Source organism: Mugil cephalus, chromosome 10, assembly GCF_022458985.1.
Source record: "Mugil cephalus isolate CIBA_MC_2020 chromosome 10, CIBA_Mcephalus_1.1, whole genome shotgun sequence".
NCBI classification, from domain to species: Eukaryota; Metazoa; Chordata; class Actinopteri; order Mugiliformes; family Mugilidae; genus Mugil; species Mugil cephalus.
In genome coordinates, this window is record NC_061779.1 from 11,474,274 (window position 1) to 11,500,322 (window position 26,049).

At 42.5% G+C, this 26,049-nt stretch overlaps 2 protein-coding genes across 3 annotated transcripts; both read right to left on the reverse strand.

Moving 5' to 3' along the window:
• Positions 1 to 4: 4 nt before the first annotated feature.
• Positions 5 to 18,261, reverse strand: LOC125015211 (DENN domain-containing protein 5B-like). 2 transcript variants are annotated; one of them, XM_047596913.1, is made up of 21 exons: positions 17,921 to 18,260; positions 14,194 to 14,303; positions 12,645 to 13,365; positions 11,961 to 12,148; positions 10,376 to 10,894; positions 9,851 to 10,082; positions 8,980 to 9,130; positions 7,897 to 7,981; positions 7,696 to 7,815; positions 7,444 to 7,596; positions 7,213 to 7,291; positions 7,065 to 7,125; positions 5,969 to 6,097; positions 5,755 to 5,876; positions 5,313 to 5,458; positions 5,088 to 5,206; positions 4,039 to 4,223; positions 3,769 to 3,851; positions 3,242 to 3,368; positions 2,869 to 3,043; positions 5 to 1,417 (listed from the first exon to the last, which is right to left on the reverse strand). In XM_047596913.1, the coding sequence occupies exons 1-21, from the start codon at positions 18,027 to 18,029 to the stop codon at positions 1,234 to 1,236; spliced, it is 3,798 nt and encodes a 1,265-aa protein (XP_047452869.1). In that variant the 5' UTR covers positions 18,030 to 18,260; the 3' UTR covers positions 5 to 1,233. The 2 variants fall into 2 exon arrangements, with proteins under 2 accessions (XP_047452869.1, XP_047452868.1); XM_047596912.1 differs by having other exon boundaries at positions 7,065 to 7,291; positions 17,921 to 18,261.
• A 1,204-nt stretch (positions 18,262 to 19,465) lies between these two features.
• On the reverse strand, positions 19,466 to 24,539 carry armc10 (armadillo repeat containing 10). Its single transcript, XM_047597573.1, has 6 exons — positions 23,959 to 24,539; positions 23,230 to 23,375; positions 22,550 to 22,684; positions 22,277 to 22,453; positions 21,349 to 21,420; positions 19,466 to 21,226 (listed from the first exon to the last, which is right to left on the reverse strand). The coding sequence occupies exons 1-6, from the start codon at positions 24,215 to 24,217 to the stop codon at positions 20,975 to 20,977; spliced, it is 1,041 nt and encodes a 346-aa protein (XP_047453529.1). The 5' UTR covers positions 24,218 to 24,539; the 3' UTR covers positions 19,466 to 20,974.
• Positions 24,540 to 26,049: the final 1,510 nt, after the last annotated feature.

Consider the following 26,049-nt stretch of genomic DNA (forward strand, 5'->3'; position numbering starts at 1 on the left):
TCACTTATATCAATATTAACTTTAATTTTCAACATCACATTTCATAAATAACAATTATTTATTGCTCTCTCTCTAATCTGTATTTAAACAATAACGGGGGCTTGGTCATGGTGGGTTACATAGTGCTTGCAGGATAGTGCAGGAGACAGCATTTTCATATTTCCTCGACTGTTAAATAAAATGCAACGTCAACATAATACTGAGCTTCTTTTTTTTTTTTGCTTTTTTTAAAGAACCTGTGCTCTATTCATTGTCTGACCTTTGCAAAGACAATTGAACAGTTCAGAAACAAACGGTGTGACGTTCATCCACATAAGAAAGAGCGTCCAGAGTGGAGCCTATTGTTCTACACGGACGAGATAAATGAGATTCACCATGAAAAAAACAAACTGAACATCTTCAAACAGGATGGACAAGAAGGTCTGATGAAGCAAAAATATTTACAACAAGAGAGACGGGGCGAGAGCTTTCTGACAAAATGACAAACCTTAACCGAACTGACACAACTAGGACACCGGTTTGGGTCCAGTGTTTGTCCCTTCAGAGGACGAGGATGAGGATGTGACCCCAAACTGAAATAGACAATGAGAATCAGGCCAAACATTTTACAGTAATAACGATAATAATACTTTTCTTTTACCATTACATTATTTTTCTTGAGTATACCTAGTAAAATATCCAATGGATGAATGGAAATGTTCATATGAATAATAATAATTATAATCATAACAATAATAATTATAATAATCATAATAAGGCCTGAGTCCATATATTTTAGATCACATCACAGAGAGACATAAAACAAACAGTTTCTGGCCATGCATGTGCTTAGTTTAAAATTGAAGTGCAAGCAATACACCAGTAGAAGAACATTTATAGTTGTCCTCGGGTCGGATACAGTAAAATGACGTGGGCGCGTAAAATGTCTATGGTAGATGTGAGTTTATCGATGACTCCGTTTTCTCCTCGAGGAAACAGAATTTCACAGTGTAAACAAGCATAGGACTATTTCCTGAAGCAAATACAGTATATAAGACATTTACATCAGTGAACAAGGCAATATGTTTGGTGTTTGAGTTCAGTGACTTCATCCAGTCCCCTGGTTGATTTGAAGATGGAGTCACATTAGTCTGAATGGATCTCCTTCAGTCACGGATGGAAACACGAACACTTTTAGACCCGTCGGCGTGCCTTCCTTCAGTGGCTTTACAGCACGAGGCCTGAACCTCGCGGTCAGAGGTTCACCCCTTTAACCAGTGCCGTCTCCAGGGTGATGCTGAACTCGTTTAGCGTGTGCAGGATGCGAGAGAGGGAGTGCACAGCGGCACGGTCCCGCAGCAGAGCGCCGTCCTCGTAGGTCCGGGCTGTCAGGGGACACTCTGCCAACAGGGGGAGCCACTGGGAGAGGAGCCGGTCCCTGCCAAGAGAAAGTAGCAGATGGTCAATAACGGTGCCATAAATATCTGAGGAGGCTTGATCTGTAATTAAAGTCAAATTATCTGAGTGGAATATAAAACTAGCACCACGTACCTTGTCTTGTTTGACAGAATATATGAGACTAGAGGCCACTTATCGACCGTATCTGACCTTACAGCACAGAGGCTAATAGCACGGTAACCGTGTCACTAATTACAATCTCTTCATTCTAAGAAAACTTAGATCTGTGTTTCTTCAAAGAATATTTCTTATCTGATGTGTAAATTATTCAATTTATTTGGTATAAGTCAAGTTAATTAAGATCACTAATGCAGATATATTTCTGAATAATGTTTGCGTTTTCTTATGTGAATAGAGAATTAAGAGGAAAACTATTTCGCCTGAACCACATTATAATAACATCAGATACCAAGAGGAAACCTGCTGACTCACTAACTCCCCACGAACTAAACTCTTGTCTTGCACATTACCCTACATAACACAGATTTATTAATGCAAATTTTTTGCACTGTCTTTTTGATTTTAGATTGAGTTTTTCCTTTTTTTTGTTAGATCATTTTCTTATAAGTCTGTTGACCAGACCTCAGGACTTAGTTTAGCTCCCTTTCATGTACTTCATGTTTTGATATCACAAAAAATTTTAAACCTTAATGAACATTTTAACATACATTTGGTTAATTATATTAGTAATTTGGTTGAATAATGGTTGGATTCCTCACCTACACTTGCTTTTATCCCACCAACAGTTTTCTAATATTAATCCAGTTTTTCCTTTGTTTGTTGAGGCATTTGGTGATATTAGTTATTTCTCTATATTTTAAAACCCTTACACTGTCTGCCTGTTAGTTTTCGTATTGATTTTAAACTACTTTTATTAATTATTAAAGCACTCAATGGACTTACACCAGATTATATCTCAGAGATGCTTTTATTGCATTAACTATAAAAGGCCTCTCACATCCTCTGGCTCCTCTCTCTTTTAACTGTTCCACAGAGTAGAACAAAAACATGTAGCGATGCTGTTTTCACCGGCTGGTGGATCTGAGTGGAGCTCGAAACACTGATACCTTAAAATGCTTTTTTATTTTTTTATTTTTTATTGTTTATTATCTTTATTTTTACAAGCGTGTCTATATTTTATTCAATATTTTTTATCCTGCATTTTACGTCATTCTGTTTTTAATGTTCTTATATCATACTATGCTTTTATATTTTATCAATTTTATATTTTTATTTATTAATGTATTTTTTTATATTGATCTTTTATTATTTTAACTTGTGCATTAGTCTCCAAAGTCCTTTTATTTCACTTTGCACTTTCATTTTTTTGCGAGGTTCTATATAAATACAATCTGATTGACTGCTTGATTCATATTTCATATTCAAAATAATAAAATTGTATTTCAAAATAAATAAATCACGTCTAGTCACCTGATTCCCAGGCAGACAAACAGCTGTAACTTTCCCTCTTTGCCAATATTTCGGGGTGATGCATTGATGGCGTTCACGTAGAGACACAGCGAGTCGCAGGGTGCACCTTTAGTTAGCGTCGATCCGTGCAGGTCGCCCATCTGATCGGCCGTCTCCATGGAAACCACTGCCTTCTCTGTGGGACAGAGTTGGCGGCACTTTTAGTTCATAACTTATTCATAATCTGCCAAGATGAGAAAACACTGGTGCGACGCGACGCTGCCCGTTACCAAAACATATCAATCATTCTTTGTTGCACGAAACCTGAGATGTAAAATTCAGACTGGGCACCACTAGATGGAGACACGATGCAGACATCGCTCACAGTACTCACCCACAAAGTCCCAAACGAACACGTTTCGTTGGAAGAGACGGTTTGATTTGAAGCCATGGAGCAGGAACTTCTCCAAGGAAAGCACCAGACCTCCGTCACCACACAAGAGGACTGTCAAGTTTCCCCTCTGGGACGACAGAAAAGCGAGCACTGGGTTAACAAAGTCACTGTGAGTGAGGTATATCCCAAAAAGGCACTTCTTTTATTTATGAAAGGAAAGTAGAGAGAGCCTGTGCATGTAAATTAAAGCCTGCGCACTAAAGATGTCCACATTAACTATAATTTTTTTTAAGTGATGCATCAAGCCTCTGCAGCGCCACTGAGAGAAAAGAGTCTAGTCTGATGAACAAGAGAGACAAATGAGGCTTGTGCTGGAGAAGTCGGGGTAATGAACCGTGTTAGAGATAAAAATAACGCGCAGGAGGCTGAGAGTGGCTGTTAGGATACTCTTTCTCTGCATTTGAACTCTGAGCTTAGTGAGCAATCAAGTTAAATCAGTGCAGGAACTGAATCGAGCACTCGCACACCTCTTGTTCGGGTTTGTGGAAATGTTTCACCAGGTTATTCGCCGCCTCCCTCATATCCTCTTGTACTTCAACAGACAGCATTCCTGAGAACATAAAAGAAGAAAATACTTAAAAATAGAAGCACGGGGATGATAAACACGAGGGGGGGGGTGAAGAACAACAGGCACAATATGGAAAGGCGATACAGGAGCAGGATCTGTTTTTGCAATGAGCGCACAAACAAGTAGGTCAGCTATTGTGCCAAAGAATGCGTTCTTTGTTAGTACGTACGGCTTCGGCTGCCAAGAGATCCCAGCACTGTCCGCACACTCTGAGAAGGAGAGGGCAGCTCCGGAGGCGTCCCCGTCCACCTTCCAGCATCCTCCTCTGCACCAGGCGACACCAGCTGACCGATGAGCACTCTCTCCAGGCTGCCATCGCCCACGCCTTTACCCAGCCACCGGCCGCACGGGAACCTGAAAAGAAAGAAAGAAAGATTTGTTTTATTATGATCGGCTGATGTCCAAGAGTCGCTCCAGAGGTTCCGCACGTTTTAGCCGATTAATTAAATAATTTTCTGATTTTCCTTCAATGACCCGACTTATTTGGCAGAAGATCACTTTATTGATCCTCACAGGGAAATGGTTTTGTCCAGAAGATGAGAAAAACATATATGACCAAGACACAGACATAAGAATAAAATAAAATAAGAATAAGGTAGAAGTACAGTTTACAAAAAATTTATATTTAAACAGTGAATGAAACATTTGGCTCAAGTTTCTCATCATACAATTAGCTAAAGTGTCTAAAGTGTCTTGTGTCTCTGTGCAAATGTGCAACAGAGTTAGTTGCAACAGAGTTAGATTAACAACGGTTAGAGTTGTGTATTATAATGGCTCCGTCCCGCAGCTCAGTGACATTTATTGATTTAATTCACCTTTGTTTATCCAGGTGAGTTAATTAAGAATCACAAGTTCTCACTCACAAGAAAAATACACATACACATACACGAATAAAAAGAAACATTTTAAAAGTACAGTACGTAAAAAACCCAAAAACATTCAGCCGATTAGAAACGGGAACAGTGGTCACAGACAGCTGAATGCAGCAAATTTGTGAATGACGGGAGTTTTACTTAACTTATGGATAATAAAACCTCTTATTTTCTGTCTGCTTTTATGAGCTGTGAGGGTTTAAAGAAGTCCGGGTGACCACTATTTGGCAGTGAGGATAATTTAAATGTCATCATGTCTTTGACTCAATATCAGAGTGGAAGCTGCTGTACCTTGAGGTCACAATAAGCTTTTACAGATGAGATGAGACCAGAGCGTTAATCTTACTTGTAGGTGTGTCCAGTGATCTCGTTGTACACCATCACACAGTCAATCAGACACTTGGCCAGCAGGCCGGAGTTCTCCTGTCCCAGCTGCAGCGTGCTCAGCCGGCCCAGGTTCTTGCACTGAAATAAAAATTAAAAAAAAAACACTGTTAAAGAGCGACTCGGCGTGCGTCTCTGTCAGGTGAGTTTATGGATGCATGTGCATCACAGAGAGGTGAAGACAAACCTGGAAAAAGATTTCTTGCGTATTCTTTGGGATCTGTCTAACTCCTGAATCCCCCAGTTCTCCTGACACACACACCCAAGGGTTGACTGTTGCCATGGCGATGCTCAGCTTCTTCATGGGTATGATAACGACGCGGTATGGAATACCTGGAGAGACACATGAAGTTGTATGTATTTATGTCTTCTCCTTCACTCTTTAAACTCACTGTTCCCACAAAACTCTCATGGTGCTGGAAGTTTTAATGGCTACTGCTCGAGGTCTAGAGGGTCTGTGGGAACACAAAGGATGTTTGACATAAAACGTGTTTACAAGGCCAGCTGGGTGGTGATGCGTGTTGTAAAGCAAATGCCGAAGCCAACTTTCAGTGCCTTCCAGTGCCCTTGAAGGCCACAAAACTGCCTGTAAACTCTGCCGTTGTGCTGTTAAACTTTACGGGACTTACAGATGGACGTGAAGACGCGTGTAAAACAGAGGTAGTCCACAGTGTTGAGAGACAGCAGGTGGAACAAAAACTGTTCCCTTTCTTCCTCACAGAGCAGGAATGCATGAGGTTTATACAGCTGCCTGTCGGGGGACAAAAAGGGAACAAAACGCCTGTCAGATAAAACTACAAATAAAAAGTATTTATGTCTTCCTGTAATTTTTTGACAGCTGACCTGAGCAGCTCCTGTTTTTTTAGCAGCTCTTTGAGGTGTTGGGAAAGCATTTTCTTCTCCAGACCCAGATGAATCCAAGCTCGGGCCTGACCCACCTCAGACAGACCCTCACTCATGGTCTGGATGAACCTGGAAGAGCAGTAAGAAATGCTGCATTAAATCGTGAGATCATGCACAAGGCATCCAACCCATAGACCCCTTCACGGTTTCTAAACAATGTGATGTTTTTTGAGGGGCGGGGCTTAACTGGATGCAAAACATCTTAAGACACTATAGCTTGTAAACAATAGTTAGCGTATTTCAATGGACTGTTTTGGCAAGAATGGATGAGTAAAATGCATGTTTTAGAGAATACTCTAATACACGAACTCTCTGAGACCGTGACTGTTATTTTAAAAAGTTGACTCTGACTGATGGGACTATATTCACCGACCGCGTACACTCTCACTCACTGGATGGACGATTTAACCAAAGGACGATTTGACACAGGAGACGAAATCTGGTCTGTCTTTATCAAGTGAAGTCCCACCAACAAAGATATTACAAGAAGTAAGTGGAACCACTGTGGAGGGTAACGTAGTAAATGGAAATTCTGCTTGGACACTAACGTTGCCTTAGCTCGCAGTTAGCATTAGCATTAACACGTATCAAGAATCCTCCAAATAATGATAAACTTAACGTAATTTCAGTCACAATTTATTCTAACCCATAACGTTATCCAGGCTGAAACTGATGATGCGTTACATATTAATCTTATCTGATAAGAAGTGTGCATGATTGTTGTTGATTGTCTCACTCCAATCCTTTCCTTTTAATGGCCAAAACCAAACCAAAGTTGTCTACGAATGGCAGTGGTTGGTATGTGATAAAACTTCGAGTTAGTGTTTTTGATTTTTTTGGTTTTGGCCCCAAAAAATACAGCAAGACGACATTTTCGTGGTCAAGTGACAGTGTTTGCCTGTTCTGTTTTGCCTCCAGCTAACATCGTGATGTCATGGTGACGTAGGCCATGAATGGGTCTGTAATCAGCCTTTCATACCATTCTGAACTTCACGCACACAGTTTCCAAGATCAGTGTGTGTTTCCCCTCTTTTACCTCATGTCCTGTATTAACGATCCTCTCGGGAGCAAAGTGCCATCGTCAAGCGTTTTCTGGTCTGAGGCACAAACAACACAGATGATCAGTTTACTCTTAACTCTGTGATTTACAAGAGAAAAACAAAATGATCGACTTGTGCTCTGACCTGGAGACTCGGCCGGTGCCTCCGTCTTGCCCTGGGCGGCCTGGTAGTGAAGGAGATGAGACCAAAGGGCGGACTTCCCCTGCTCAGGATAAACACACTTGTCAATAACATGCTCATTCAGTTCGGTCTGTGTTCACGCACATGATGTAGGTTCAGTTTATCTCTTCATATAAAGGCATGCAGTGTCTGCCGGTTAAGTCTGCAGCAGACGAGTTAAATCACATGTCTGACCTGTTTCATCTGCAGCCCGTGGCCCCAGGTTCTCTCCAGCAGGTCGCACAGACCGTGGATCAGTGTGTTTTCCTGCAGGCCTGTGATGTTTGCCTCCCCCTGACCCAGTTCCACACTCTCCTTCCCCATCCGCTCCATCAACATCCGTTTGGTCTTAAGGGGGGAAAAAAAAATAGGCAGAGGTCGTTTTGTGGTATTAACCTTGAACAGGGATTTTTATTGACAGCCGCGCTTTCCCCCGAGGGCCCTCACCTTCAGACGACACTCGCTCAGCAGGTCATCAACGAACTCTCTGTGAGTCTGAGTGACGGCTTGAGGCGACGGGTCAAGTAGTTTAGACTGCCGCAGGGTCTTCCTCGTGTATGTGTGTTTCTGTTGAATAAATAAAACGTCACACGTCAAAGATAGACAACCCCCGAAGCCTGAATATTATATCTGCAGGCTTAAAGGTACCTGTCTGGGTTCGTTGTCCACTCCTGAGTGATCGGTTGATCTTTTGGGTTCGGATCTGCGCGACGCCGTGACACGACCGGACCACCTGACGACACGGCACAAATAAACTTAGCATAACATAACGTAATAGCCTTTATCCAGGGGGATCCACATCACAGTAAAAGCACATTGAAGTGAGTGCGACTGTGTTTCTATATTTAAATTTTGTGCTTAATCTACTACTTTATTCGCTTATTTAATCACCGTGACTTTTAACTATTAACTTTTATCTGTACATGACTTTTAGCCAACTATTTAAAAGCTTCAGATTTACAAGAGATCATATTTGTGAGTTTACGTCCCTCCTAAAATAACGTATATATAGTTTTGATCACAATTATAATTTTTCCTAAGCATCAATACCAAAAACAAAGCTAAAACAAAGATCAAGAAGCTTCTTTAGTTCTAAATGGCTGGTGGTGTTTAGGTTTTTATAGGATCATCTGTGGGTGGTGCACACTTTAAACAGACTTGACCAGGGAAAATTCAACGCTCAGCTTGACCTAGTTTTCCACAGTGAGTGGAGGCCTAATGAGCCGTGGTGTGAAATTGTAATTTGACATCAAGCCTTAACAATCTTACATAAATTGCTGTGGCTCCCAGTACTTTTCTTTATTATAGAGCAACAACTCAGAACACATGTTCACTTATACTTGTACATATTTTTATATATATTTTTATACTGATGCATGTATTGTTACTATAATTGCCTACTTGTTCTTACTTATTCTTATTGCCTACATTACTCTTTGTTCTGAACACCGGTACACTTTGAGTAGGAGCTGCTGTAACGAAAAGTAATTTCCCCCTGGGATCAATAAAGTAATTCAGATTCAAGCCATCCTTCTTCTCTGCCTAAATATTTGTACATTATTGCTGCCCTCTAATGAGTCTTCCTTGTCCTTAGGGTGTACCGCGGAGTCCTGACTTTTTTCTTGATGCAAACTCGACCAATTCCAGCTGCCTTTGTTTCAGCTTTGTTTTCAGCCATGCCCTTGACGACGGGGAATCTCCACAGACGTGCCAACAGAATTCAAATCTCACTTGTTTGTGTTCTGCGCCTGTGCGAGCACATCGGCCTGCAGCTTGGGGAAGTAGCCCGGGTGGTGGCGACCCTGGCCGATCCTCATGTCCAGCAGGTGGGGGTGTATGGCTGTGTGGTCGGCCTTCAGCAGCCGGCGCTCGGTGGCCTGAGCTGCGGAGACAAATGTAGACATGACGGTTCAAACAGAGGCTTCGAGTGAAAGGTTGTGTGTTGTGTTAAATCTGCCGGTAAGTTTGTTTAGCTGCAAGAAGGATCACACGAACCTATAGCTTAAGACGAGATATAATTGACTTGGTGGTGTGATGGAAAAGAGGTAAAGCACCATCTCTGAGTCATAAACGGCACGGATAGACAGAGATGTGAGCGTTGCAGTTTGTGTTGTGAGGTTGGCAGAACTTCAAACGGTTTGGAGCGGTTTTTGGAGGACACACAGCACTGTCACAAGCTCTGTTTATATAATCCTCATCCCCCACTATATCCTGCAGTTCACCCCTCGTTTAATTCCCTAATTCAACTCTCTCCTCTCTATCAGATTCAATCCGCTTTGAGTTTCAATAATTACTTAGTCTGTTTGACGTTCATTTTTATTTAAGAGACGCTCCCTTGACAAGAAACCTTTCTCATTTAAATGTTCTGGTGCAGAAGTCTCATATGAATAACATTGCGGGTTTTCATTAGCCTTAGGGTAACATCACCAGGTCAGGCTTTTTTTTTTATTTTACTTTTTTTTTAATTTTTTAAAATGAGTAGGAAGCACTGAAAATAGTTATCTCTGCATTAAAACTTCACTGTAAACTTTACACATATTTGACATGTTGTGTCGCTCCCCTTTATTTCATCCCGTTTTCATCCTGAGCGCCTTGAACTCACCCGACTCAAAGAGCGTGGTGTTTTTCCTGTAAGGACAGATGCGCGAATCCTCGTCGACCGCGTCATACAGTCGTTCCCGCTCCAAGCGGTTGTCAAACAGCTGCTGCAGCGGCTCCCTGTCGGCCCAGCGAGATATAACTTTCCCATCCACAAAAGAAGAAAACATGGATGTCTCCAGGAACCGGGACAAGAAGCGCAGGTGTTTCGCCGGCTGGACTGAGAGGAAGGAACCCTGAAACATTTAAAACAGTGCGTTAAAACAATCCACACATGGCTAAATATGATTATTATACACTACTAGTTAAAAGTTTTAGAGCAGTACGCAGTATAGCTCTAGTATAGTTGGGCAGGGCTTCATTCTACAGCAAAATAATGACCAAAAAATTAGCTGGATAGGATACAAACAAGATGGAAAAGCCTGAAAACATGGAGTGGACAGCTCAGTTTCCAGAAAAAGAAGAAATACTGGAGAGTTCTAAAACTTTTGACTGGTTGTGTACATTATGAGGGAATCTTCTGAAGTACCTTGTCAAAGCTGAACGTCCCCTCTCGGTTGCTCAACCAGGAGTCCAAATCCAGAGCGCTGTGGATGACAAACTCCTCATACCTGCCAAACATGGCAGCAAAACGAACAGCGAACACCTCCCTGAGCTGAATATTCAGCTTTGCGGCCTTCAGCTCCTCCTCCTCCTCCTCCTCCTCTTCAAACAGAGTCTTGCCTCCCTCGGACATCTTTCCTCCTCCGCACCTCTTAGCCAGAGCCTGGAGTTTCTCCAGCACCGCCAGCTCCTCGCCTCCGAGGTTCCCGTTCCTCCGGTCCTCCATCAGGTCCTCCAGCACCAGGCTGCTCAGGCGAGGCGAGGAGGTCGTGGTGGAGGTGATGGTGGTGGTGGGCTTGGTGACCACTCCTCCCTGAGGCGGGAGCCCGAACTTTAGCAGAACCTCGCTCAGCTCCTGGATTAGCTCGGTCTGATCTGGAAACAGGGGCAGGTCCTCGGGAGCTTCCACGCAGTGGTTGTCAATGTCCACAAAACACAGGTTGGCCTGCGATGAGACAAATAAGAAAGTTAAACATATAAAAACCATTAACCAGACACCTATTTTTTTATTTATATATTTATTTATTTGTAACTTTTATTATTTTTCTCATTTGTTGATGTGTTATTTTCCGATAGAAAAATCAGTAAAAATTAAAAAATATCTAATTATTACTGTTAACACTTCAACAGGAGACCATGTAGAAACTTGCAATATCAGACTCTAATAACAAAATGAAACCTGGAAACCTTTAAAGCTGCTGAACAAAGAACGACACGACTGAAAAAGATAGCTACCGATATTAAAAAAAAAAAAAAAAAAAAGCCTCTGCAGGCAGCAGTGAAGCGCAGCAGTCAGCAGCAATACGACCTTCGGCAGTGACCTCCGGCAGTCAGCTTATAGCCTCAGGGGGAGCTGGGAGATGTACTATCGAGTGGACAGGCGCAGCCGACTCCACAGCTTCATCCTCCTAGTTCATGTTTTTACTTCTTAGTGAAGACACAAACTTTAAAAGGGGAGTTTATGCTTTAAGTAAATCACACAAACACATTTGTTTCACCACATTTACGCTCCGTTTCCCGATTCTTCTGTGTATCAACAAACATGAAACGGTACATGCTCTGGGTTCTTCATATTACTTCATATTAGGACTCAAGACTAATCGCGGATATGCACGTATAATTAAAATAATTCCTTCAAAGCGCACGGTTAAAAAATAAATAAGCGGCGTCCTCTAACGCCAACTGATTATTCAGTGAGCATCGTTATTCTGGATCTGACGAGCTCTGCGTTTTTGCTTTCATCCCCTGGAGCTGTCTCACTGCCGCCTCTTTTCTGGGGCAGAGCGACTTCAAAGAGGCATCAGTGAGACATTCATGCAGCATAAAGTGATCTCGGATGCAGGATCGGATTTGAAAAGGGGAGGGAGGATGGGGGCTTGCAGCTCTGAGGAAATTTATCATCACAGTTCGACTGGCTGGCGGCGGAGGGCAACTTTGAGGATGTTTCACTTTTAGATGCCTCTATCCTGATCTGCATTGGCGCGCCGTAGCTCCCTTGTCGCGTGTCGTACCTCGTGCGGGAGGTGGAGGGAGGACCGCTGGGCTCCGTCTCTGCGCTGGATGCCCATCAGGAACGGCACGGGAGCGTCCAGGAGGTGGTGCAGCGGCGTGGAGACGATGGGCAGGTAGATGTGCTGCCACTGGAACGGGAACAGCAAGGTGGTGATGCCTTCCGCTACCGTCATCAAACGCTGGTAATCTGGAGAGGCGCCGAGACGGGATAAAAGGCGGCGCATGAGAATAAGTAAATCACTTCAAAGCACGAACAGCAGGCGTCATTTTCAGTCGGGCGGAGCAGACGTTCAGTCAAACTCCAGACGCTAGTTTAGTTTCTTGTTGATGATATAAATAAAATTCATGTTTCCATGCTACAGCGCTTGGCACAGTTAAGGGCGGAGGATGCTTCATTGTCATCATTGTCATTAGATATGTCATTCAAACACAACCTGTACAATATCGTACGATATCGTTAAGAATATAGAAAGAAAGATCCTAATTGTGTCGTGGTTATCAGATCCTTTTTCACCGCATACATTTTAACTATTATATGATAAAAATCATTCACTGCTCAGTTCCGTTGAAGGTGCACTGTGAACCAGGGTGCACAGGGACAGGATTGAAACTAAACAGCTAAATTTAATACATCTTAAATGTACGACAAAATTGTATTACAAATAACTGAAGTGTGTGGTCACCTTGAGAGTAGAGCAGGACTTGCGTCTCCAGGAGTGCACAGGTGAGCAGCTTCACCATATTGTCCACACCGAGCAAGGAGAACGCCTCTCCGAGAGGATACTCCCCCAACGGAAGCTCACCCGGCCCGGGACGCTGGCACACGATGGGCCCCTGCACCCCGTGGAACCTCAGGGACCTTCCTGGGGGAGGCAAGGGCACCTCATAGAGGATGTTGTGGATGTAGCTCTCTAGAGGGAGCGGTGGGGCCGTCTGCGACGCGACGGCCTGGTGCAGCTGAGCCAGAAACTCTCGTGAGGCTTGGAGGAACGGGAGCGGCGTGACGAGGCAGAGGGCTTTGGACACGTACAGGGTGTCGCGTGCCGGATCGAAGGAGCCCACGCAGCCGAGGCAGGCGGACACCCCGGGGAGAGAGTCGCCGTCTGACTCATCCAAGCTGCTCGCCAGCGAGTCCATACTGGAGGTGGAAGGCGAGGAGGCGGAAGAGGACGCGGAGGAGGAGGACGGGGAGGAGGCTGATGAAGAGGAGTGATGCTCCACGTGGTGCATTTGACAGAGCGTCTGCATGGCAGTGATAATCTGAGGACAGGTCACCTCCTCGTAGAAGGTGTGGACAAAGCCGTAGGAGCGCGTGCCGTCATCGAAAGCGAGCGTGAACGAGTGGAACTGGGGGTCGAGTCTGTCCGCTTGAGTGCGGAACGAGAGACCTCTGGGCATACAGAGCTGAAGAGGAAATTAAGAGAAACAAGAAGAGCAGGAAGGAGAGAGGAAACATAAAAGAGGGTTTAGAATAAAGCTGAAAAAAAAATAAATAAATAAACAGGATTTTCTAAACCATACACTTTTTTCTACAGTTGCCCTAAAATAAGCTTTAAACATATCTGTTAGAGAACACATTGTTCCAAATCCAGGGTAAAAAAAAAAGAAAAAGAAAACAAGCTTACAGCAGCAAAAGAAAAAGAACTGGTGCAAAGATCATTGTGCTGACATTATTTTTGTATTGTTTTCCAAAATGCACTTAGTGCAAAAACCGATCCATCTCCCGAGAGTTAAAGGAAATACATTTGACTTAAATTGGAAAAAGAAATTATTATTTTTGAGATGCTACATAAAGACTAAGCCAAGCAATATAATTAAAAAAAAAATAGATGTATTTTCTTGTCATTTCATTTGTTATGTCACAGTATAACCTGAAACGCTGTGTCTTCTGGGACACTGTTTACACCAAATCTTAACATGTGAGCAGAAACAAGGGCAGACATTAACATTAATTAATTTCCATCTGACTGCAAACTGTTCTGAGGCTGACCTGATTTTCCACCAGTGAACAATGAGCATGCTCTGCATATTTAAGCAAAGAAAAAAAAAAAACTGGCTGAAGAAAATACTAAAAAAAGAGATGAAAAGAACTATTCCAGGTAATATTGCTTCCTTCATTATTCACATTCACCGGTCGGAAAAGCAACATCAGACGCATCTTGTTGTCTGACTGCCGTGACAGAAAACAACCAAAGCAGAATCAGAGCATTTACGTGTGAACCGGCGTCTCACCATGTTGACAGCATCTCTGTTGAAGGGGTTCCTGTCGGTGTTTTCGGGGTAGTGCACCAGAACCTTTGACTTGAAGGACCTTCGAACGGGGCTCTGCTCGAAGCCCTCGCCTGAAAGACAGACAGACAGACAGAGTGAGTTCAGAGAGGATTATATTAGTGACAATTGACTTTGATTGGAGCTGAATCAGAACTTCTAACAGGCCAGAGGGGACGCGGCTTTGATTTATTAAAACAAACGTACAGGTCAACCATGTCTGGCTAAAAAAAAAAAACAAAGGACCATTCTGCAGCAAAGATGGAAAAATCCTCCCATAGGTTACGTAACTCAACTCATTACCATAAAGATAAGACTGTAAAAAAGTGACACAACACACATCATCTCTTAGACTCTGCAAGTGTAGGAAACTGTCTGCGCTCACAGGGAGAGCTCCGGATTAAAATGCTGCTTTTTGAAAGAGCCGAACTTGCTGCGCACGCAAGATAACTCCATATTCCGTATAAATTTCCGTGGTGCATTGGCCTGCACCTTGTGTCAGCTTCTAGCTCCGGTTACATAGAAAGTGCTGTCATTGTGGGTATGAGCACATGAAGGATGAGGAGTTAAAGGAGAAAAAAAATAGAGAAAGATAGAGGAGGCCACAGAAGTAAACTGTGTGTATGATTCAGAGGAGTGTGTAATCGAGTGATAGTAGTGGATGAGGTGCTTCCATTATTCATCCACTTTCTGAGGGAAGGCCCTCGGATAGTACTCTTCCTGCTCTAGTCCCCATTTCACTAATCCACCATGAATTCCCATCCCGGCATTATACGGCGAACTGCAAATGGCAAACCCACAGCCGTCTCTCAGCCGTCAGCTCTGAAGCATTCATCCACCTTAACCTGCCTACGAGATGACGCACGAGGCCCCCGAAGCAGGAAACGGTGTCGCAGGCAGAGTGAGAAAAGAGCACCGCTTGAGGTTAGTCAGACTGGTAGGTGGGAGACAGAAGCTAATGGATCGCAGCAAGAAGAAGAGGAAGGGGAGGAGGAGGAGGGGGGGTACTCTTTGCTGAGGATACGAGTTGGAGCCGGCACCGGAGAGGCAATCCTCGCAGAAAGACACAAGAGTTGCCATGGCATCCACTTCCGCTGTGGCCTCGAAGGTAGCCATCGAGAGAAAGCTTTTGTGCTCGTCATCGGTTACGTCAGACCGGGTTTCATCACCTGACCCAATTAAAAAAAAAAACACTCTCCTCCTGACGCGAGTTCCCACCAAAGAACACGTGTAAATGAAGCCTCTGTTATTCTTTTGTTTTTTTTGTTTTTACTGTGTCACAGAGTAGAGGGAGGTTTGTTTTCGTGTTTTGTAGGAGACCTTAAATGCTTCTAATTAGTGTTTCACCCCCTTACTGCATTATCACGCATTAGGCGACATTTGTGAGGTATGCGGCACTTTACATCACCAGCAGTAATTATGAAATTTCACGTTAGAAATGTTCAAAATCAATATATAAAAAAAAGAGAGAGAAAATCTGCAAAAATTCACAATTTAGATGGACCTAGTTCATGATTACTTTAATGTCTTGTCTGTGTTTTTTTGGAGTTTCATATTCACCGCAACTGTCACATCCGCAGAACCCGCCGAATTACCGCCACCGGCCCATTCATCACATCACTACATGATGAGGACAGTTACAAAAAGCCGAGATTAAAGTGTCAGCTGGCACTGACTGATGAGGAGTCATTACTTTTCACTTCGAGCCGTTTAAAATCTCGTCGTCGTTAAATTACAAATCTGTCCGTCCACTGGAGGGGAATCAGATCACTCGGATTTAGAGACAGAGGATAAATTAGGTGCCGAGTGCCTCAAAGTGTCTCCGACTGAGTGTCCTTTGTCTTCTGTTCAACATCATAACGTGCAGCTCTGTTCGGTCAGGGAGTTCTCGCCCTCCACTGATGTCATCCCCCTGTGACTGTCATCGGGCCCGAAGCCTCGGCCGTTCAGCATTCCTACAGTGAACGTCACGTGAAATTTGATTAGGCTGCAGAAAGCACAGTGGCATCTATTGAGAAGCCAACAAGAGCAGATTGTCTCTCGGTGGGCACTCACCAATTACACGCTCGCACAAAAAGACATACTGTGCGACCTCATCTAAACACATATATATAGAGAGAGATGTATACATATATGTACCCTGAACACAGTGAATGCTTTGGGGAATATGTTAAGAGAAAGACACAGAGGCAGAAATCCCCTGAAAGGATCAGAGTCCCCTGCTGCAGTGGGCTTGAGATGACCTGCTGTTACATAAGCAGATTGGAGGCGCTCAGATATACCAGCCAGCAGTGTTGCCACTCGCTGCAGGAGGTCTGCTATCAAAGTCTAGTTAGTTAGAGCTCTGGAAAATCTGCAGCAGGGCCATGCATACCCCACATGATCCAGATCTCGTCCTAAATACACAGTTCTCCTCTGATCTGATTCTGCGCTTTTATCCAAAACAAAGCAGTTCGGTTTCAGGCACCTTCTCCCCAAACCACCACCACCCCGTCCCCAAGGAGCTGCTCTACATGAGCTGTCACAAAGACGGACATAGAGAGGATAGGATGTAACTATTGTCTACTGCTCCTAAACTAAAAACTGTCATCTTTTTTTTAATCTTTTTATTTTTTGGTTGAGTCTCCTCACAAAAGACTGCAGCGCACACACACACGCACACAATCAGGACAGACGTCACACAGGACTCCAGGGTGAATCTGTCCTCAACTCCGTGTCAACAACCCCGCACAGGAGAAAGCAACGTCACCTGATATCTGAGCTCAACCCCACAAATAAACCCTCACAAACACCTGACACTGAGGCAGCATCACTGCAGCTTTCATTACCGTGGCAACCTCCACATCCGCCCGCACAGTATCCAATTCCTTTTTTTTTTTTTTTTTTTTCATAGGAAAAGGTACATTTTGCATATCAACATGACAGAGCCATGTCTGAGTGAAATCAAGGAGCCATCACATGGATTAATCACTGCTTTGTGAATCACATAACAGTGTAATCTGGGAGCACAGAGCCCCGGCTGCGTTCACCCCGAGCTCGCTGCCTGGATGTTCCAGCTGTGTTCCAGCTTTAATGAGCAGAACGGGATGCTCTTGTTTTCTCTACATTCAACCCTTTTTTCCCTCAAAATGCTCCTGATCCAGGTGGATGACTTCGCAGAAACACACAAAGGCATATCCTCAACTGACTCCCGATGCTGTCAGGAAAATATGATGAAATATCAACCGAGCAGAGATGTAATGTGTTTACAACCGAGCAGAGGTCAAACAAAAGGACGAGACTGGGCTGCTATATGGGATAATTGTCATTTTCAATTAAATTGCTTAGTATTCACGAGAGGGGTTTTTCTTTAAATGTTAATATTTTATTTGCGTCAGAAACCACTGTTTAAAAATATATAATTCAGCAGCACCTGATGCTCAGAGAAAAATACAGATCCTGTCAAAGCAGCTGTAGAAATAATGACATATTTTTCTGGTTAAATACACTGTTTTTCCAACACTACCCACTGATAACGTTGTCAACAGCGGTGACAGAAAGAAAAACACGTTTAAATGTCTGTCACTGCAGCACACAAAGGCCTAAACGAACTGTCAAATGTAAACCGTGACTTTAAACACAAGCTCGGCCGTGTGCTTCGTTATTTTTTAATTTTTTTAAATTAGTTTCTTTCGTGTTTACTGAAACCTACCAGCTCCATCGTCGGGCTCCAGGCCCGTCTCCGTGTCCACTCCACACACAACAAAATAGTGGGCGAAACGGCAAGAAGCCGATCCCGTGGCCGCCGCAGTCCCGTTCATCCTCGACGCGTGAATGGTGAAGAGAGAGAAGGCTCCGTTTACTTAATGTGGAGGATGTTCATAGCTGATGCTGATTTTAATCCGGAAAACGCTGCGGGCGCGTGTGTGCGTGCGTGCCTCCTATCCTGAGCTGTGTGCGCCTGTGGCTGTCGTTTGCCCGCCTGCACCCACTGATCCTCGGTGTGACTCTGATGGAGTCAGGCTGATCCAACGATGGTCATCTCGTTTGTTCTCACAGGGAGAGGGAGGAGGAGGAGGAGGAGGAGGCTGTTTGGGAGGGAGGCAGGGAGTTGGAGAGAGGCGTGGGAGGGAGGAAGCGAGGGAGACAAAGACCTGAACGCATATTTAATCATTTTGAAATATTATTTCCTCAATTATTCAACACGACCCTCATCAGAATAATCAGTTTTAATTTTTTTTTATTATTATAACTAATATTCCATCATCCAGAGCTAGGTCCTTTTTTTATATATATAAATAACATTAAGTTTATTTGTACAGCACATTAACTACGGAAATGGGAGTCAAAGTGTTTTGAAAAGGCTTTGAAGGAAATAGCATAAATCATTTAAATGAAGTCAAGGCCCTCCACCAATTTCACACATCATCTTTCTTTCTAATATTACTCAGCCTCTGAAAACTGTTTTATGATGTGACTCCGAGGGAGATTTTAACAGTCTCAGAAGATCAGGATTTTATTTATTTGGGCGCCCAATAAACCTATAGGTTGTGCAGGATAAAACAGACAACTGATTGTGGGAAATGAAGGATCCAATGTTGTTGGAGCTGAACACATAATTTATTATAGGCAGTGGCTGTAAAACTACAGCCATTGGGGGTGTACACTTATTTTACACTTGATTTTTTTAATTAATTGGAATCAATCTGTGTTTATTTGTCCAAAATTTCATTTATATAGTGTCAAAAATAATAGCCTCAAGAGGCTTGGCAGTGAAGATTTTTTCAATAATTTCTTTGTATAAACTAGGATTGTATTTACAAAAGTAATTAAAATTAAAATATATATAAAAATTAACTATTTCTCCCAACCGTAAACTTTCTCAGTGCAAAAATCTTTGAACTCTTTTGGGTTTTATACTGTATTTACCTGTTTGATAGTAACTTATTTCTGCATGTTTAGTCTGGGGACCATAAATACAGTAATAATGGTATTTTGGCTCTTGACCACTGACACACTCACTGACAAAACAGTAATTTAGACTCTAGCACTGAGCCTGAATAATGGTGCAATGCTTTCAGATTTCTGCCAAAAGAAATATTTGTGCATGAACAGACTTTAAAGTCCAGATATTGTAAATACTTTTAAATACTATTTAGTTCTTGTCCCAAGTCTAGGTGCCACATATACAGATAGTCTACACTAGACCATGCATAAGGAGGACAGGAGAGGGAAAAAAGGACGTTGATATCAATCATATGCCTCAATGGGTATTTATTGAACCAAACAGACAAACATAGTTTCCTTTTAATAGTCAAAATGTTCACTAGCTTAATTAAATAAATAGGATACTCTAAGTCACAAATAAATCAGCCCCTTGCTGGAAATATTCTGGTAAACCTTATCGCCTGAGAGATATTTAGATTTGGGTTGAACGAAGTCCAAACATAAAAAAAAAATGTGCAGCATTTCTCACCTGGATTTGCCCAAGTCACAAACATCTTAAATCAAACAGTCACATTTCTCATGCATAAGCACCCGTCCTCCTCTTTTCTGTAAGTATTGTCGACAGCTCCAGTCCTACAGGTGGATCTGTCACTTATCAGTGCATAGCTCGACATGGCAACGAGGTTTGTGTTTAACATTCGATCCCTGCTGCAATTAAAAAAAAAAGAAGAAAAAAAAAAGGTTTTATAAATAAAAAATATTCAAACACTCATGGCTGTCATCATTATTCTGCTGTAACAGTCGTACTGTTATTTTCCAGCTGCATTTCTCTTTGATATTCGTGATAGTTGCAAAACAATCATAGAGGTCCAGACATCCTTTTTCCTGGTAATTTCCTCCAACACCTCCCAGGGGGAGATTTTTAGGTGTTTACAGGCCATTTGACATTCAACAAAAGAACGTCCTGGATCGACCCCCTGTCTCCCCTCCCTCCCTCCCTCCAGACTGTAGTGATCTTTGAAGTCAACGTTCAGGCTCCTTCATGAGTCAGGTGTCCCGAACACCTCAGCTCCTTTAATGCTGGTGAGGCCGTGTCACAACTTCACAATCCTCCTGAATCCCTCACTATCTCGTATGAAGCCAAGCATCACGTAGATTAAACTCTTTGGTCCATCTAAAGTTACGATGCAAACCACTGGTAAAATAAGTATTTAGGAGGAAAACAAAAAAAATGTTTTTAAAATCCAGCGAGGACTGGAGCTGTAGTACTTCAATCCAAGGCATGCTAAGGTGTGCAGCAAAAAAACTCTCTGGACCACGGAGGTGTGGTACACCGGGACATGCTGAAACATTCTCTAGAAAACTTCTGGCAGTGGGGTTGGATTCAGAAATTTCACCTGGAACGTGTCTTCAGAGATTTTAGGTGAAGCTCTCAGAAGATAGGGCACTATGGGTCTTTGAGAGGAAATAGTCTCTGGCAGGAAGAGGTGGCGGGTTATAACGCTTAACTAAATGAATGCTTTCTTCCTGCTTCCTGCTCACTAGGTGCTCATCAACTAATTGCAGTGTAGGACGCTAGAAATCAGGATGGCAGAGATAGCTTAGTCATGTGTGGTAATAATAATAATATTGAGCTAGGGAACACTGTACGGGGTGAGACAGAGAAAGCCAAAGTATCCACAGGAGACTACACAAACCTGCTCTTCCGTGAGGATATTGCCAACAGATGTATAATTTAAAACTGGAAGGACGAAAGGTTGGCGGCTTTGGCAAAAATGTGAGGAAGCAAAAATTATAGTGTGGACCGGGAGAGGGAAGTCTATGTCAAGATACGAGCCACCTGGGCCTGAATCTCCCCATCGGGGTGAGAAAGCAGCTGGACGAGTCTGCCCTGCAGCTGGGAAGATTCATCCAGCATGACCCGGAAGAGGCAATCCTGCTTCCGCCTCAGTTCGTCGGCCACCTGGGCAGACGGCCTCCAGGCCTTCAAGTTCCCTACAAAGGTGAGCAGCCGCAGGAGCACCGGAGGGGCCGTTCGCTGGTCAAACAACAGCATCACAGAAGCTGGTGCCTGGATCGAAAAGGAGATAATGTAAGAATGAGGATGTCTAAAAAACATGCAAACTACACCGGTTGTTTGATTTACATGAGGCCGACGAGATAAAGACTGAAGTTTCATCCATTCTGTCTTACCTGAGCTTGAACAATGTCATCCATCATGTCTGGGTTGGATGACAAATTCACAAGGACTTTCAAAGTCTGCACCTGAAACAAAAACACAAGAACACTTTAACCTAACACGTCACAGTCCTGCTGGCCATAACTATCCTCCACAACTTCTTTGAACAGGCAGTTAAAATCTTAGACTGGAAACTTCTTCACTTTCATTACTGTAATGTCCTAAAAAGGTGTAATATCCTTGATCTACACAGCCACCAAGTCTTTATGGATGCCTGTCCCATTTTCAAAGTTTTAAATGCTCTTTTCACCCACCAGCGAATTAATTCATCCAGAGAAAAAATATTGAAAGACAAAGAACGAGAGCTCTAACTAGAGGTGACTGTAATGTACCGAAGCGTAGAACTAAATTCTCCTTATCTATAAGAGGACTGCATTCCTGGAAGTTGTCACCACACATCCAAAACTGCCACAACTACTTACTTTAAAAAAAAAACATCTAAAACACGGATTAAAAATACATCAGACATGTACTCACATAGCCTAAATAGTTTTCTTAATCTGATACATACTCTCAGGGTTCATGGTCCATTAATGTTTTTTTATAATTGTGGGTGAAATGTTTTGTCATAACTGTTTTGATACTGTCTGTCTGTGTCCTTTTTGGTTTGTTTTGACATCGTCTATCTGTGTCTGAATCTGTAATTGTCTATTGTATGATTGTTGTTTTAACGTCTTCTCTATCTGTGTTGTGTATCTGCCTTGAGACCACAGCTGAAAATTAGCATTTGTGCTAAGTCCACGCATTTACACTGATTACTAACACATCAATGTTGATTAACGTGCACTGTCTCACTTCAATAAACTAACAATAATAATAAAAAGGGCCATCACTTATATATTGTCATAGTATTTAACGTTTTTCTGCCCAGAATATACAAACCTGTTGCACTTCATTGCTCACAACCAGCAGAGACAGTAAAAGTGTAACAGAATGCTTCAGCAAGTGTTGATGTTTGTCTGTCACTGAAAGGTTCGTTAGCAGCCTCAGAGCACCAAGCTGAAGGTCCGAATTCACTGGTGACATCTCAATCAGTTCCAGCACTTGCGGCACATAAACCTATAAAACAGGATGTTTTTAGTGGGACACGTCTTCTCCAAAATAAAGACGTGGATATACAATCTAAGCAATAGAAGGGCTACAGACTTGACTTACCTTTATTTGTTCCTGGTTCTGGATGTTCATGCACAGATTATTTAAAGCGTTCAGACTCTGCACTCGAACCCCCGCGGAAGCATCAGAAAGGAAACCGGCTATGATATGAATTCCTTCAAACTCCCGTATCAGATTCTGTGGGATCAATGAGGCAGAAAATAAGGACTCAAATTATATTAAAAAAAAAAAACTAAATACAACAACAACAGATACATGACTCTTAAGCTGTGCTCAGTAGTTGAAAACATAGTTCCTCATTTGAGAATAAAGCAGAATAAACTTCACTAAGGCAGTGCTCTAGAGAAATAAAACTTGACTGATCAGACCGGACCACCTCCTTCCACTGCTCCGTGGTCTAGTCCTGACTCTCATGTGTCCATTTTAGGAGCTTTGGACACCCTGACTACATAAAAACATAAGCTCATATGTAAGTTCAGACCATACTAGTCCGCCTTCACTCCCCTCTTGATCATGGGTTGTAGGTTCACCGCTTTTCCTTCCTTGGACCTCGATCAATGGGTTATGATCACTGCTCACAATAAACACCCTACAAGATTTGTAGTTTTGGAGATGCTCTGACCCAGTCATCTATCCATCCAAACTTAAACCTCCTTTAAGTCGCTGCTGCCTAAAATACCCCACCCACTGACTGGTGCCATGATAATGCATTTTTACTGTACCTGATTCACAGTAAAAGCGGCAGTGTTTCCTAACGTAAGCAGAATCCGACATCTGTCTGATGGATTATCACTGGTCTGCAGACATGACAGCAGCATTTTCAAGTGTTGTGGCTCCAGGTTGCTGGGGGACTGGTGGATGATATCGCCTACAATCAATAAGACACTAACATCACTTATTGAGCTTGTCATGGAGAGACTGTCATAGATAGATAGATAGATAGATTATTGATCCCGTGGGAAATGTGGCATCCAGTAGCATTGTTACATATACAGGAGGACTCACACGTCAATAACAACAGCGAAAAACACAAATAAAGAGTATAATGTGGTACAAACATATATAAATTTTCCAAACGTATATACTGAATATACAAGGATGTATGTATATATAGAATATATACAGTATATATATGTATGCAATATACAAAGACATGAAAATATGGTGAAACGTAAAATATGTATTCATCTTATATAGTATATAAGTATATAAAAATATAGGATGTAGATGTAACATGTAAAACGTGAGATAATTAAAAGAAATAATAATATAAAGAGGTGAGTATATGAAGAATATGTATAGGACTCTACATGATATATGATGTAATTTCTAAGAAATATAAGCCATGAGATAAATAATTCTGTATAAGACATAATGAAAAGTCAAGTTTTTCTACTTCGTACTATATAACCTTGAGGTATTCACTTTCATATCAGCCACCTGGTTGTTACCTGATGAAGCATCCATCGGTCGTGGACAGACAACATCCAGCCCAGACACCCTGGCCACCAGACTCCCCGGCTGTAGCTTCACTCCACTCTGCTGGCAGCTCTTGACACCAGGACCTTCAGCGGAGACATTTTTCTTATTCCTCCTGAAAATACCCCCGCTGATAAGTTTGTAAACCCCGTAAGAAGCTCCAGCCCCGGCAAGAATACCGAGCAAAGCCTTCATGTTGCCTATCCTGGGAGTAATGCTGCCATCGCCCATGCTGCCGCTGTGTCTTTAGCTAAGCTAAGCTAAGCTAGGCTAACCTCCAGATGCCCTGAAACCTTACGAACACGGTCTATTATTAACTTAGCAGCTCACTGACCCGGCTCATTAGCTACCTAGCACTAACGGCAACCCGTCCAGGACACTACAAAGACCTCTGAAATACATTTTAACAGCTTCATTCTTGTGGCAAGTGGACAACTTTGCTGACAAGCCACAGTTGTCAACAATACTCTCTCAGTTGTTCCGGTTTTGAGTCTGAGTCGGTCTCCTCGTCGGGACGTGTTTCCATGGACACGGTGCGGTGGACGCGCGTTTAGACCGATGCTCGCCCACGAAATGTTTTACTCGTACCCACATAAAGTCAATGCGCGTACCATGGAGGCAGTAAGGAGAAACATAAAGCCCAAAATAGTCACTGTTTTTCTTTTTTTGCCGTTGCCAGATGGCTCCGCGTTGACCAAAACAATTTTTTTTAAAAAAATGAGTGACAGTCAGACAGTTCAGACCCTGATGGAGGATTTGCATGAAGTAAGAAAAAAAATGTATTTCTATACAACTTCACCAGCTACCAAGATGCATTCAGACTCAGATTCAGATTTAGAACACTGTGTTTGTCCTCAGGGACTAATTAAGGACACACTGAGCAGGCACCGACGACATGAGACTGAGTAGGAAAGTTATGTTAAAAAATTAGGTAACAGAATAAACAAATTGGAATAAATATATAGCCTACATAAAATAAATGAGAACAAACACACACCTGCTGATGAGTAGTGCAAAAATGAGTAGTGCAATAACTGAACATTATATACAATATATACATCTGGGTGCAAATTTGGCAATGAGAAAGGTCAAGGCTGCATCTGCACTTGTATTAAATAGAACAGCTTTGTTAGGCCGTAATGCCTCAGTTTGTGGTCTTCATCAGGGTCCTCCATAAACACACTGCATAGAACATTTTAAACATCTAGCGTTTTATACTAACATTATAGAGGAAAATTACAGCAAGCAAATTACATTCAATTAGGAACGTCTATGAGACATGAATCTGCAGTTTTACCCAATGAAATTGCACAACTTGGCCAGATGGTGGAACTATAATCTTATTAACAAATTGATTAGTGATTAAACAGAGATCACATTTGTATCGAAATTTGTCTCAACCATTTTTTTTTTGTCTTGCTCACAACATTCTTAAACAAATTAAGGACAAAATTACCAAAATAAGACACCATCACAGTTTGAGCCATGGCACTTTTTGCTTCACAGTCTGAATTCTGTGAGATAAAAACATCAAGTCATCCATCAAGAAGAAATGCTAATTTTTTACATTTCCTCTCCCCTCCAGAGCTCCCTTGTCAGTCTCTGTGTGTTTAGAGACATGCTTCTGTGTGAGGATGGTACTGCTCTCCGGATTTTTCTGTTCTTCTCTACCTTTAGTGGCCTTGCAGTAGCAGTGCAAATGGCTTTGGCTGGTACGTGGATTTAATCGCTCTAATCCTGAACCTAATCCACCACACCTGTGATGGTATGGATGAAAGAAATGGCTGAAAAGGTCTGAGGAGACATAACCCTGTTCAGCTGTAGCAAACTAGACTCACGCTTAACACCCTGGCCTGTTATTTTTTTTTATATACAACTTATTCAAATAAATATTACTTTTGTAACTCTGACATAATGTCTCCACTTCATGGTGTCGCCCTCAAGTCAGGTTATATGTGACTATAATGTCACTCTCTCCGCACTTTACTGTTGACAAGTGGTGGCTAGTCCACACAAAAAACACTGCCACAGATCACCAGATTTTCCCCAAAGGTATTTGATGG

Excerpts from the sequence above, each read along its gene's own strand:
- armc10 (XM_047597573.1), bottom strand. The coding sequence starts at position 24,217 with ATGGGCGATGGCAGCATTACTCCCAGGATAGGCAACATGAAGGCTTTG. Across the intron at positions 23,376-23,958 it reads ACCGATGGATGCTTCATCAG|GCGATATCATCCACCAGTCC; the intron begins GTAACAACCAGG and ends TATTGATTGTAG. Across the intron at positions 21,421-22,276 it reads TGAGCAATGAAGTGCAACAG|GTGCAGACTTTGAAAGTCCT; the intron begins GTTTGTATATTC and ends TTTTTGTTTCAG.
- LOC125015211 (XM_047596912.1), bottom strand. The coding sequence starts at position 18,029 with ATGAACGGGACTGCGGCGGCCACGGGATCGGCTTCTTGCCGTTTCGCC. Across the intron at positions 10,083-10,375 it reads GGACGTTCAGCTTTGACAAG|GGTTCCTTCCTCTCAGTCCA; the intron begins GTACTTCAGAAG and ends TAAATGTTTCAG. Across the intron at positions 7,982-8,979 it reads CAGGCGCAGAACACAAACAA|GTGGTCCGGTCGTGTCACGG; the intron begins GTGAGATTTGAA and ends CCGTGTCGTCAG.